The 14,191-nt window shown below is 45.5% G+C and overlaps 1 protein-coding gene across 1 annotated transcript in view; it reads right to left on the bottom strand.

Annotated features, from left to right (window-relative positions):
• Positions 1-7,252: 7,252 nt before the first annotated feature.
• Positions 7,253-14,191, bottom strand: part of NOX4 (NADPH oxidase 4) — a gene marked incomplete at its 5' end in the record, with an annotated part of 109,290 nt that continues 102,351 nt past the window's right edge. The window contains one exon of the mRNA XM_081952371.1: positions 7,253-10,753. Within this exon, the coding sequence (XP_081808497.1) occupies positions 10,633-10,753 (121 nt within the window). The 3' untranslated portion in view covers positions 7,253-10,632. The remainder of the gene's footprint in view (positions 10,754-14,191) is intronic.

A 14,191-nucleotide genomic window follows, 5' to 3' on the forward strand; every position in this document is an offset into this window, starting at 1 on the left:
TCCTTCCCCTGGAGTGGGGAGGGAAAGGAGATTTTGCAGTATCCTTCCCCTGGAATGGGGAGGGAATGGGGATTTTGCAGTATCCTTCCCCTGGAGTGGGGGAGGAAATAGAGATTTTGCAGTATCCTTCCCCTGGAGTGGGGAGGGAATGGAGATTTTGCAGTATCCTTCCCCTGGAGTAGGGGAGGGAATAGAGATTTTGCAGTATCCTTCCCCTGGAGTGAGGGAGGGAAGAGATTTTGCAGTATCCTTCCCCTGGAGTGGGGAGGGAATGGAGATTTTGCAATATCCTTCCCCTGGAGTGGGGAGGGAAAAGGGATTTTGCAGTATCCTTCCCCTGGAGTGGGGAGGGAATGGAGATTTTGCAGTATCCTTCCCCTGGAGTGGGGGAGGGAATAGAGATTTTGCAGTATCCTTCCCCTGGAGTGGGGAGGGAATGGAGATTTTGCAGTATTCTTCCCCTGGAGTCGGGAGGGAATGGAGATTTTGCAGTATCCTTCCACTGCCATGCCCACCAAGCCACGCCCACAGAACCAATAGCAAAAAAAATGAATTTCACCATTGGTATGGGGTCTCTTGCTTGAGCAGGGGGTTGGACTAGAAGACCTCCAAGGTCCCTTCCAGGTCTATTCTGCATGTATAGTAGTGGTGGGTTGCTCCAGGTTTGGTTCAGTTTGGCTGAACTGGTAGTAACGGTGGCGGGAGGCATGAACAAAAGCGTTGCGCATGGGAGCGAGCGAGCGTGCGTGGGAGTGCCCCCGAACCAGTAGTAAAAATACTTGCAACCCACTGATGATGCATAGCTATATGTATGAAAAAGTTAGGATTCTCTGGCCTTGTGTCATAGCGTTTTCTCTCAGTTTTCTCAGTGGAAATCTATTTAGCTAAATGCCTGCATTCTTCTTTGAACTGGCAACATCCTAGAAGATGAAAAGAATTTCTTCCACAGTGAAATCTCTGCCAAATATCAGCTTCCTGATAACTACAAAATTGGCCACAGACAGAATCCGAGAGCTTTTGCAAGCTTCCTCTCCAAGATCTTGATCCAAACATAGCAGGGAAATAAATCCATTCTGCTGTAGGATTCCAAAGACACTCTTTAAAGTATTCAGTTGGCAGGCAAAATCAGAGTCGGGACACCCTTAACAAATACTTTCACTGACACCTGAAGTGTAAGAAAGAAAATCTAAATTCAGTCCAGTCGGCTCAACTCCTGGCAACTACAGTACATGTGGAAGTCCATGTTACTTTTCTGGATAACAAGCCAGAGGTAGTTTGCTGTTGACTTTCTCTGAGTGCTTTTGCTCTCCAAATTCCCAATCTAGCCTACAGCCTTGTGCCTTTTTTTTGGGGGGGGGGGTGGCTGCCAAGGGTGGGCATCTCTGGGTTTGCCCGGGTTTGGGCGATCCTCTAGCGAAGATTCTGTGCCACTCCTGGCTGTCCCTGCCCTCCTCGCCATATCCTTCCCAGGAATCTCCACACCCATTTCAAGCCTCCAGAGCCCGGGGAAGGACGTTTTCATGCTCCCAGAGGCTCAAGGAAAGCTTCTGGAGCCCAGGGAGGGCAGAAAATGGGCCTCCAGAACCCGGGGAGGGCAAAAATGCTCCCCCCCTCACCGTGGTGCAGGAGGCCAACTAGGACACGCCCACCATGGCCACGCCCATCCAGCAACCAGGCAGTGAATCCATTGCTAACGTTTTTGAAGCCCACCCCTGATGGCTGCCCAAGCATTTATGAAGGAAATCTGATCACATTTAGTTTCGGAGTCTTCTCTGTTCAAAATCTTTACCTTTACCTTTATTTCGATTTTTATACCGCCCCCTCTCCCCAAAGGGACTCGCCCCCTCTCCCCAAAATGTGGACTTCGCTGTGTCTTTCAAATGCAGATGGGACTGCTGAATCTAGTCCTGATGGGTTTATTCCTCTATGTTGTATCATGTGCTTATGAAGTGGTTGTTTTGTTTCCCCAATGTACGTTACCCACACATGGTTCCCTGCACTGTACCGCATATACCATGTTGATCGGTTACAATGCATATATTTGCTAGCTGATGTACAAAAGAAACGTTATGTGAGATGGAACAATACAAGGTGAAGAATAAGCTCTCTAGCAATCTGTCTTGCCATTAAATAGCCACAGATGGGAAGCAGCAAAGGAAGGAGGTCATTTTCTACATGCCCTGGATGTGGAATTAAACACAACCTGACCCTCATTAATTGTTGGGTTGATTCAGTAAAGTTTGTGCTGTGCTGTTATGCGTGGGCTTTTTCTCCCATAGCCATTTTTTAAATGGGGAAGCTGGAAACATTTGCAGGATTTATTAAAATCACAAAAGTAGAATTGCTAATAATTCTGCTGATTGCCGACTGCCAGCAGTTCAATCCTGACCGGCTCAAGGTTGACTCATCCTTCCACCCTTACGCGGATGGTAATATGAGGACTCAGATTGTTGGGGGCAATAGGCTGACTTTGTAAACCGCTTAGAAAGGACTGTAAAGCACTGTGAAGTGGCGTATAACTCTAAGTGCTATTGCACCGTCATGCTACATGAGCCATCATGATTTAACAGAATAACAGAGTTGGACGGGACCTTAGAGGGCATTTAGTTCAACCCCATGCTCAAGCAGGAGACTCTATCTTTTTAGACAAATGGCTGCCTAATCTCTTTTTAAAAACCTACAAAGTTGGAGCTACCTACAACTTCTGGAGGCAAGGCGTTCCATTGGTTAATTGTCCTATTAGGAAATTTCTCCTTAGTCCTAGGTTGCCCCTCTCCTTAATTAGTTTCATCCATTTCCCTCTTTTGTAGTATGTTTATAGGTGTACATCAGTGGTGAAATTCATTTTTTTTTTTGCTACCAGTTCTGTGGACGTGGCTGAGTTGGCATGGCAGGGGAAGGATAACTGTAAAATCTCCATTCCCTCCCGATCAGCTGGGACTTGGGAAGCAGATAATAGATGGGGGCGGGGCCAGCCAGAGGTGATATTTGCCGGTTCTCCAAACTACTCAAAATTTCCGCTCCCGGTTCTCCAGAACCTGTCAGAACCTGCTGAATTTTACCCCTGGTGTACATGCTAAAGAGGGAAACAACCGAGATATATAGAATATGTACAGGTAATCATTGATTTATGACCATTCGTTTAGTCGTCATTTCAAAATTACAATAAATTACATTTATTTTTCTCCCTTTGAGTTTGCATTAGTTTTCAACTTTTTCATTTGCAACGTTAAGCTAATTTATTGTTTTTTTTTTTTAAAAAAGACAACAATTCAGAACAACTGCTCAAAATCGGGTGGCCAGTTTCCACCAGCTGATCTCAGGGCTGCTGTTATGCTTCTCTTCTTCGAGATTTTATTTCCTTTTGTCTCTGAGGATTTCTCCCCGGGAGTTTTCCAGAGAGCATGGCAGTGCATGCTTAATGAGGGTGCCCGCTGCATTGGGAAGACACACCAGGACACTCTCTGCAAAGGCAGCGGCCAGGTGACATATCTCTGGGATTATTAATGGTGTGTCTGGCAGCTCTCCCCTTGTTTGGGTAAAACCAGGGCGTCTCGCTGCATCATCCAGCCAGCGAAAGAAAGCCTCTTGATCAGAACAGTAAATCGGCCAAACTGAGGAGGGTGCCATCTTTTACCCCCCCCCAAAAAAAGAGGGTAAGATAAGCAGCAAGAAATGCTGTGAAGACGTCTCTCTCGAGTAACAGTGGGGAGGCACAATTGTCATTTTCCTATCCAAATCCTGAGCCTGGAGGGAGAAGGTAGCAGAAGGATCAGAAGACAAACAGATTGACCTTGCAATGACAGAATTTTAATGGGTGGCTGGCACTACTAAAGTGATGCTTTGCCTTGCCAGTCTGTGCGCTCTCCCTCCCTCCCTCCCTTCTCCCTCTCTTTCTCTTTCGCTCTTCCAAGTGTTCCTATATACACCAGACATTTATGTAAGTCTGTTTCTCAGCCTCCATGCTTGTCCTTACCTGAGGTCAACAAGCCGTTTAACCAAGATTTATTTATCAAGCTGTCAAATTTGCTTACATCCAGGGATGCTCTGTTCCCGCTTTTTGACAGCACTAGGAGGTGGAGTAAATTAGGTAGATAGATATTCAGATCAAAGCACAGATCAAAGATGGTGACCGAGAAGCCCTTTCTGAAATATTGCTGTCCCTCCCCCTCCAAGTCATGCCATGTAGGGCTGCAGAGAATGACATCTCAAAATGCTCCATGAAGACATTTTTCTTCCAGCACAAGGGTCGCAGCCTTAAACACTCAAAGAGCCACAAAGGTCTTAACCAGAACCCCCCACTCAATTCTGGAGTCAACCAGGAGTCCGGTTCCCCCACCATAGTGTCTCCTCCCCGCACGGCATCCTTTTTCCTATACCTGTCCTAACCGAAAGCCTTATCAATTGTAGAGCCAATTGGAAAACCTCTCCCTTGCCATAGAGTCTCATCCTGGTGCATCGTGCTCCCCCACAACCAGAAGCTCCTATCAAAATTGTAGCACTGAACAGTGACAAGGAGCCGCAGCAGAGGGATGAAAGAGCTGCAGGCAGCTCCAGAGCCGCACACGGCTCCAGAGCCACAGGTTGCCCACCCCTGTTCCAGCAACACACAACCTATGTGATCCAGATTGGACTATTGACAAATGTTTCAATAAAGGCTGGGGCCGGGAGGGCAGGTATTGAGAGCAATGGCAGGCAGGCACTCCAACTTGGAATCTTATAGAAGTAGCGCATAGACTTTAGATACCGTTTTACGGTGCTTTACAGCAACCTCTAAGCAGTTTACAGAGCCAGCATGTTGCCCCCAATAATCTGGGTCCTCATCAGTAGTGGGTTGCAGGCGGTACGCCCCGGAGCACCGGATACCGTTCTGGTACGGTGCTCCGGAGGGCCCACTTGAGCTCCTTACTGGTCTTCTAAGTCTTCGGCACTTCCACGCATGGCGCATATAGCACCTGTGCGGCGCTCCGCTGAGCAGCTGGAGCGCCGTGGAGACTCACAGAAGGGGTAAGGCGCATGTGCATGCTGCACATCTGTGGATGTGGACGCCATGTGGACACCGCCGGGCCCGTTCCAACTGTAGCAGTTGGAACGGCATCCTGAACCCACCACTGGTCCTCATCTTATCGACCTCGGAAGGATGGAAGACTGAGTCAGCCTTGAGCCAATGAGAATCGAACTGGCAAGCTGCTGGCAGCCGGCAGTCAGCAGAAGTAGCCTGCAGTACTGCATTCTAACCACTGCGCCACCAGGGCTCTCATAGGCAGAGATTCTGGGTAGGTTTGCTTTATAATAGATTCTTGAAAAGCTACAACTACAGCAGGAAATCAATCCGAATAGAGCTGGAAAGGACCTTGGAGGTCTTCTAGTCCAACCCCCCTGCTCAAGCAAGAGACCCCATACCATTTCAGACAGGTGGCCGTCCAGTCTCTTCTTAAAAACCTCCAGTGTTGGAGCTCCACCAACTTCTGGGGGCAAGTTGTTCCACTGACTAATTGTCCGCACTGTCGGGAAATGTCTCCTTAGTTCTGGATTGGTTCGCTCCTTGATTAGTTTCCATCCATTGCTTCTTCTCCTGCCTTCTGGTGCTTTGGCACATGGACAGGGGTGGGATTCAACCGGTGTAAAAGTTGGTTTGCTTCGTGCACGCTTTACAAATGTAATAACTAAATGAATAGGGGCTAAGTGTGTATGCAGCTGATCCCTTTGTCTGATTCAAGTGTCAGCGTTCCAAATATCATGCAGAATTAAATCATTGTCCAAGGCAAAGTAGTCCTTAAAACTCCAATTTAATAAGACAGGCATGTTGGCATTATGCTGTTGAAATTTCAACTCTAAGGTACATCCGGTGAATTCCCCAAGTTAAAAGTTCATCATCTATCCCCACACCCCATAATTCATCACATGGTCCAATCTTCATCTTCCACGCTGGCATGTACACCCCTCTTCTTCCGGCCAGGTGTCGAGGTGCGGAGACAAAAGACGACCTTGAGCTTCTAAGAAATCCATAACAATACATTCCACAATCCTACTCCTTTCTATTCCCCCCTCCCAACTACTATACCAATGAAACAGCATAATATATATGTTTTAATTATGTGGCAGGCCAAAGATCCTAAAAGGAACAGAATTAAAGGCCTGACATCAAGTTTGTCAGAAACTGGTGTGGCTCGTTGGCCGCTGACCCCTCCAGCAGCCGAATCAGAGGAGGAGGCGGCGTGGGAGTCAGCGTCAGCTTCAAGGCAACCTGAGAGCTCCGAGGGGGAAGAGAGAACGGAGGTGGCAGAGAGAGGGGGGGAGGTGGAGGAACCTGGGCTGTCCATCAACCCTCAGATGGAGAGTCAACAGCCCCCAGGTCTGGAGGTGGCTGATGAGGAAGAGGAGGAACAGCTGGGTCCAGGGCCTGATGCACAGATGCCCAGAAGGCAGAGGAGAGGAGAGCAGTGGAAATCTATGGGCTGATTCTTGGGATGGAAGAGCCACCACTGCTAGCAAAGCCCCACCCTAGCTCTGGGGATAAAAGGCAGGGGGTGGAGATGAATAGATATGGCAGATAACTATTCCATCTCTTGGTTGGATGGCCTTGTTAGCCTGCGTTGAGAGAGAAACGTTTTGCCAGGGCTGCTGGCACTCCTAACTTTCGAGTTCACTTCAGAGGGTTTGTTGTGTTTGGGGAGTTGGGTCAGAACAGAATTGCTGGGCTGAAGCTATAAAGTTCCATGAATGGGGAGAAAGTGGGAACCTTGATTTTGCTAAATCCCTGGCTTTCTGCTTCAGCTCACCTATAGATATTTGACTGTAGTTTTCTTATTATTCCGATTCCTGAATTCCTCTGCCGTGTGATGAATGTGTGATGACACTATTTAGCTGCAACTCCATCCCCTCTCAACCTTTCCTCTACTGACTTCACACAAGTTGCCAAGCAAAAGGTGCAGATTTGAGGCTAGAGGTTGGACAGCAAAAATGCAGGAATATAATTCTTTCTTCCTTCTTCCCTTGGTGATCTCAATCAGGTTTTCACTGTCACTAACACAGGTTCCCTTGGTTAATACCTGTCATTTCCTTAGCTAACACATTTATTTTTCCTGTCGTGTTCTCTGCACAAACCTCTGCTTTTGAGCAACAGCAATATATACAAACTCTTCTAACATGGCACATCATGAGGGACTCAACTGGTTATTCTCCCACGTGATGCTGGACGCTCAGCTTAGAAAAGCAAGTGAAAAAACAAAGGAGCTGACTAAATGCTGATTAAAGTATTTATTTTTAAATTAGAACGTGGCCCTTGTCCCTTTGTTCACCCCCAATGTGGAGTTCTGACCTAGGCTTCCCCAAATCACGAAGCAGACTCCTTGTCCCGACAAAAAAACCCTTTTTATTAAGCTAATGCGAATCCCTCTCATTCACATCCAGCAAAGTCCCGGCAAACAGTCTTTCAAAGGTGAATTTACAACCACAGACCTTATCAGGCTTGGAGAGCTGCCCAGCCGATATCTTCCAAACACAACGGTGTACAAGAAAATACTTGGCAAGGAGTCTCTGAGAGTCACGAACAAATCTTTACACTAATGAAGCGAACTAATTGTCTCCTGCAAACTCCACTCCCCTTTTGCTCCTCTTTATTTCCTATGGGAGGGGCCATGCACCGTCCACCTGTGCCTTTACTCCCAAGTCGGCCCTTGTTCCTTAACTGTTCCCTTCTCCTGGCAACTCTGCGCATGCGCACACTGGGAACAGGCTCCAGCTGTTCTTCTGCCTCACTGATCTCCGACTCTGAAGGCATCTGATAACTGGCATACGGCCCTGGCCCCCGCTCTGCCTTCGACACAGAGCACTCATCGGAGCCTTCCCCAGACTTCAGGACTGGCCCATGTTCCTCCACAAACTCCTCATTGTCTGAGTTTGCCATCAGCTCCGCTGGCGGGTTCCAACATGTGGGTCCTTTTCTGAACAATCTGGAAACTGTTATCCCTTCCTCATCCTTGTTAGCTCTTCCTTGAAGGTGGTAGAAAGGGGATATTTAAAGAGATATACTTTGATAAACTTCTTGAAGATATTTAGCTGAAACTTGTTAGGGTCACTTCCTAAAGAATCTACTACAGGTAGTCCTTAACTTACAACAGTTCACTTAGGGACCATTCAAAGTTTCAGAGGCGCTGAAAAAAAATGACTTATGAACATTTTTCACACTTATGATGGTTGTATCCTCGTGGTCACATGATCAAAATGCAAATTCTTGGCAACTGGTTCATATTTATGACATTTGCAGTGTCCTGGGGGGGGGTCATGTGGTCACCTTTTGGACAAGCAAAGTCCACAGGGAAGACAGATTCACTTTTAACAACCATGTTGCTAATTTAACAACTGCAGTGATTCACTTAGCAACGGTGGCAAGCAATTTGATTATTCGTGTAATAGTTGCAGCTAGAATTGTATTGGCACAAAATCGGAAAAGGGAAGAGACCCCTACGGATGAGAACGTGATTAAGAAAATATTAGAATGTGCAGAAATGAATAGATTAACATTTGCAATTAGAGAAAAGGAAGAATCTGACTATTAGAGTACGTGGGAGTTATTTTTATCAATGGTTGGAGAATAAACACGAAAATTAGAAATGAAAGCAGAGGAGTGAAATAGGGAAATTGTATTAACAAAATTAAACACATTAAGAAGGGGATTGTTATAATAGTAGGTTAGGTATTAGTATTAACATAAGAGTAGATAAAGAACATGGCTGCAATTGTAATAATTATTGCAACAAATATTCGTACCTAGACGGCGCACTGTTTAATGAAAGATGGTATGTTTGTATTAAATAAAATTTTGAAAAAAATATTTTAAAAAACCAACAACGGTGGCAAGCAAGGTCATAAAATGAGGAAAAGCTCACGTAGGGGCCTTGCTTAGCAACAGAAAGCCTGGGCTCAATTGTGGTCATAAGTTGAGGACTACCTGTGTTTTCAGTTCATTTTGCCGCTCCTCTTCGCCAATGATAGAGTTGCAGTTTTGAGACTTCTGAATGATGCCTTATGGATGGCCCCCGTTTTAAAATTCAACTTCAAAGCAGCTCAAAGTGAATCCGATTGTCCCTGAATCTTCACTTGGAACTGAAGTAGGACTGTTTGGCTTAGCCCTAGGATGCCTCCTGAGAAGCCAGGATGATGGAAAGGGATTTCAGGCATTAAGTTAAAGGATTGGAGAGTGGATTATTTTGAAAGGTTGTGAGGCTGGATATGAAGTGGCTGAGCTTGATAGGAGTTAGGCTGGACATCAAACGGTCACTAAAGGCACCGTCGTAAGTCGAGGACTACCGACACACTCTGCCATCATAGGTTTCGAAAGTAAAAGGTAAAGGTAAAAGTTCCCCTTGCACATATGTGCTGGTCATTCCTGACTCTAGGGGGCGTTGCTCATCTCCGTTTCTAAGCCGAAGAGCCAGAGCTGTCCGAAGACGTCTCCGTGGTCACGTGGCCGGCATGACTAACTGCCGAAGAGGCATGGAACGCTGTTACCTTCCCACCAAAGGTGGTTCCTATTTTTCTATTTGCATTTTTACGTTCTTTTGAACTGCTCGGTGGGCAGAAGCTGGGACAAGTAACGGGAGCTCACTCCGTTATGCGGTGTTAGGGATTCGAACTGCTGAACTGCCGACCTTTCTGATCGACAAGCTCAGCGTCTTAGCCACAGCATCCCTCTTATTTGGGTTTCCCCAAATCCTTTGCCTTGCTTACGTATGTTAAATCTGGCCTTGCCTCTGGGATATATTTGATCCCTTTCTAATTAACTGTAATCGACTGAGAATATTGGAAGCTCTTTATTTTCTCCTGTTGAAGCTGTAGCAGATTTGCCTTCATTTTAAGGTTTAAGGTTTATTTTCAAGTTGCTTTATTCATCTGCCAGCAAAGGGGAAGAATTTCACTTCCATTACAGGCGCCAATCTCCTGTCCCATCAAGCCATGTTATTTCCTGGGATTTGAGGAAAGTTCAACAGTCCCAGAGATTTGTTCTGAAAAAAGCAGCCAACGATGCAAATCTCCTTCTCTAATTGACTTTGTGTAATTTGGGCAGACGGCCAATGACTATAATGACTTCCATTTCATTTATTTTTTGTGTGTACCAGAAGCAGTGTATTTCATTTTTTTTAATGCTTCCTGGAGTTAGGTAAAGGTTTCCCTTGCACATATGTGCTACTCGTTCCTGACTCTAGGGGGCGGTGCTCATCTCCATTTCAAAGCCGAAGAGCCAGCGCTATCCAAAGATAGCTGTGGTCTCCGTGGTCATGTGACTAAACATCAAAGGTGCATGGAACGCTGTTATCTTCCCACCAAAGGTGGTTCCTATTTTTCTACATGCACTTTTACATGCTTTCGAACTGCTAGCTTGGCAGAAGCTGGGACAAGTAACGGGAACTCACTGCTCAGGATTCGAACCACTGAACTGCCGACCTTTCTGATTGACAAGCTCAGCACCTTAGCCACTGAGCCACCACGTTCCTGGATTTAAATAGTTATAAATTATGAGGAAAAAGAGAAAGCAAGAAAGAAAAAAAAGAGGCTTTGGTACAAGTGATTAACAGAAAAAAAAAATTGCACTCAAGTCTTCAAGCAGTTCTTGGAAAGCCCCAGAAGCTCTCAGCTAAATGACTCTTTGTTGTATTCAAACCTTGTCCCATAAGGATTGTCCCTGTTGCTTTGTCTGTGAACAGCTTTGGAGATTCCGCGAGGGCCGCAGCAAAAAACGCCAACTGTTTTCCTGCAGAGACCAAGGAGAGAATTACCAAAGTCATCAATGAAAAAAATAAAAATAAAAATAATAACATTGAGCCCACCCTTCTCCTTCCCTTCACTGGCTTGTAAAGGCTAACAGGTGTGGTGGAATATAGTCTGGATTCCAAGGAGGGAGAGAGGACCAACAGGCAGCTTAGTTTACATAGTTTGTATGGGAGAAAGCAGGTGAAAACAGCTCTTCCCTAACAGTGTTTGCATTTCCTGGGTTGGATGAGGAGAGCATATCTTTCTCCTTCTGTTCTGGCCACTTTTGACCGAGGCACAATTGAGAGCGTTTTAACAAACTGCACTGTTGCCACAAGCTTCCCTCCCTTAGCAGCTGAGCCAGGTGAGTAATTAAGTGGTTTTTTTCCCCTTTTGTCAAAGCACCTGGTGTGCCCAAACTCCCCTGGCTCAGCTGATAAGGGAGGAGAGCTTGTGGCTTAGAGGTCAATGCAACTGCCTAATATGTAAAAACAGTCCAAGTTCAAATCCCAGCAAGAGTATGGCTAGCTGATGAGAGCTAAATAGCTTGAAATAGATCTATACTAGTTTCCCTTCATTATATTTATCAGCAAAAATGTAACACAAAATGGTTTGTGATGTAAGCGACTGCCTGGAAGGCTCCTGGAGTGGGGCTGAAAGGCGAAAGGGAAGCAGTATGTTCCCTCCCGTGTGTGTGTGTGTGTGTGTGTGTGTGTACATATGTATATCCAGTCCCTTGATCATTTTAACAGTCCCAGCTCATCCATCCCAGCTCTATTATTTTCTTTGATTGCCCAAATCACATCATTCCAACTTTGGTTGCACAAGATATTTGTTTGAAAGCCATTATATATTTGGTGTGACCTCAAGACAACATTTGCCTTTTGCACAGCGGTTGCTGCTTGGAGCAACCATAGCCTGCAACTATTACTTATCACTCAAAAGTTCTCATGCCTGACTGGTCTCCATAGCTCTTTGTTCTTTGGGAGAAAGAGATTCTCATCACAAAACTAGTCCAGATATATTTTTTTGGGGGTGTTGATCCATTGATTGTTGGCATCTGTCTCTCATAGATGGGTCTAGTCTTCTAGAGCTCCTCTGGGTGGCTAATTAATTTAATCGGTCTGGTGCTTGACGAGGCTGATCTTGGATTGACGGGACCGACCACAAGTCTTGTGCCCATCTATAATCTCCTGTGGGAGAGTCACAATTAATAATCCTTTTAATGTTGCCAGGAACATTTCATAGTGACAGCATCTGTGCCAGATGTTCTTCTCGCTTCCTAATCGTTACTGTCATTTTGAAATAAGATGATATGAAGATGGCACCAGTTACCACTTCTGTAGATCAGTTCTACACGGTGATTAATGAGCTCTTAAGAATCAAAATTTCAATCTCCTGCCAAGATTCACCTGGAGATCATTATTATTTATCTATATAAAAATGGCTGTCTGTGTGTTCCAACATAACTCTGGAACGCCTTGAGCGATTTCAACCAACACAGACTACTTACTCTCGGGAAACAAATACCGCGGACACAGTAGTGGGTTGCTGCTGGCATTACTGCCAGTTCGGTGCGCACAAAAAACCCTACTATCATGTCATCCTTGGTCCTTCTTTTCATTAAACTGGACATTCCCAATTCCTGCAAGTGTTCTTCATGCTTTAGTCACCAGGCCCCTAATCATCTTTCTTGCTCTTCCAGTATAGGCTGAACATCGATCCACACCTGAATGGCCTATACACCCGGAAAGGGTTACTCAGATCACTAAGATTCAACCCGCAATAGAAATAGCAATAGCACTTATATACTACTTCCCAGTGCTTTACAGCCCTCTCTAAGCAATTTGGCAGTTCGAATCTCACCAGGCTCAAGGTTGACTCAGCCTTCCTTACTTCCGAGGTGGGTAAAATAAGGACTGTTGGGGGCAATAAGCTGGCTCTGTAAACCACTTAGAGAGGGCTGTAAAGCATTGTAAAGCAGTATATAAGCCTAAGTGCTATTGCTATCTCACTTATCAACATAAATTTGAGGCTCCATTATGGTCATAGGTCCGCTTAGAGAGGGCTGGAAAGAGAGCTGGAAACCACTTAGAAAGGGCTGGGAAGCCCTATAAAGCAGGATATAAGTCTAAGTGCTATCTCACTTATCAACATAAATGTGGAGTTCCATTACGGTCATAAGTGGAGGACAACCTGCATATATTACCTCCCCTTGTGTTTCTTTGTGAAACAAAATTCTCTATCAGTTCTATTGTGCAAACGACTGCCTCTTAACTGTAGCAACAGAAGTTACAGTTGTGTTATGGAAGCAGCACCTTAACTGTAGCAACAGATGTTACAGTTGTGTTATGGAAGCAGCACCTGCAACCTTGAACAGCTGTCCAAGGGCTACGAGAAGCCTTGCGGATCAGTCTCCCACTGAGGAAACATCTCTACTGCAACCCTTCCGTGCCTCTCATTCTGAGATGAGGTGCAAGGGAAACACAACGCGCAATTAACGAATTACAAATTCACTGCTGGAAGGTGGAATTGGTGAATGGTTCTAAATGATTGGATTTCTAGACAAGAGGTTTGCAGACAAATCTACTTGCCATGTGTGTTTTCAGCCGGGAATACAAGACGCATTAAAAAAATTTAAAAAAACCCACAACACCTTCATTTCTTGAGACCAAAGGCAGTCTTTCCTCATTTGAAAAGATCCTGTAAACACAAAAGATGTTTTTGTGCTGGATCTCTCAGCCTGACTAACAACAAACGGAAATCCAATCATTTCAGAGAAATTGCAAATATATAAATTGGACCCTTGGGAGAGGGTAGTGCATTCAATCTTCCAACCAATTCCTTCTTTTAACAGCTCCTTTAGTTACTTACCTGCAGATAGCAGCATTAGTGTGCCAAACAGCCTTTCTCACCTGCGCCCTCCAGATGTTCTGAGACACACCTTCCCAGCTAGTCACCTGGAAAGGCTGCAAATGATAATCTCACACCTCTTGGAGCCCCAAATACTCGTTGGAATTCACATCTTGTCACTTAAACCATTGTAGGAAGTTAGCACCCACCCCTCTCCTAGAAAAATGAAATATGCTAGGAAACATTAAAAAGGCAGATGAGAAAAGGAGAAGCATGTTTTTAAAGACAAAGCAGCTTCCTGCAGCTCCAGGGTGATAGGATTAAGACATGGCCTTCAGGACATAGGATTAGCCCTCTACCTATCTCACCATGTGGCACCTGGGAAGATTACATCACCCAGCAAGGCTCAACCAAGGCTGGGACTCAGGACAGCCTACAGAGTTGCTCCTGCATGGCCACATGGGAGTCTGACAACCAATCAGAATACAAGCTCAAATTCAAAAGCCCAGAGAGGGCATAAAACCCAGGCACTCTCAGAATCTCTTCCCCCTTTTTTTTCTTCTTTGCCCAACATCTTCAAAGCATG

The sequence above is a fragment of the Natrix helvetica genome (assembly GCF_964273705.1).
Source record: "Natrix helvetica genome assembly, chromosome: 4".
Taxonomy (NCBI): domain Eukaryota; kingdom Metazoa; phylum Chordata; class Lepidosauria; order Squamata; family Natricidae; genus Natrix; species Natrix helvetica.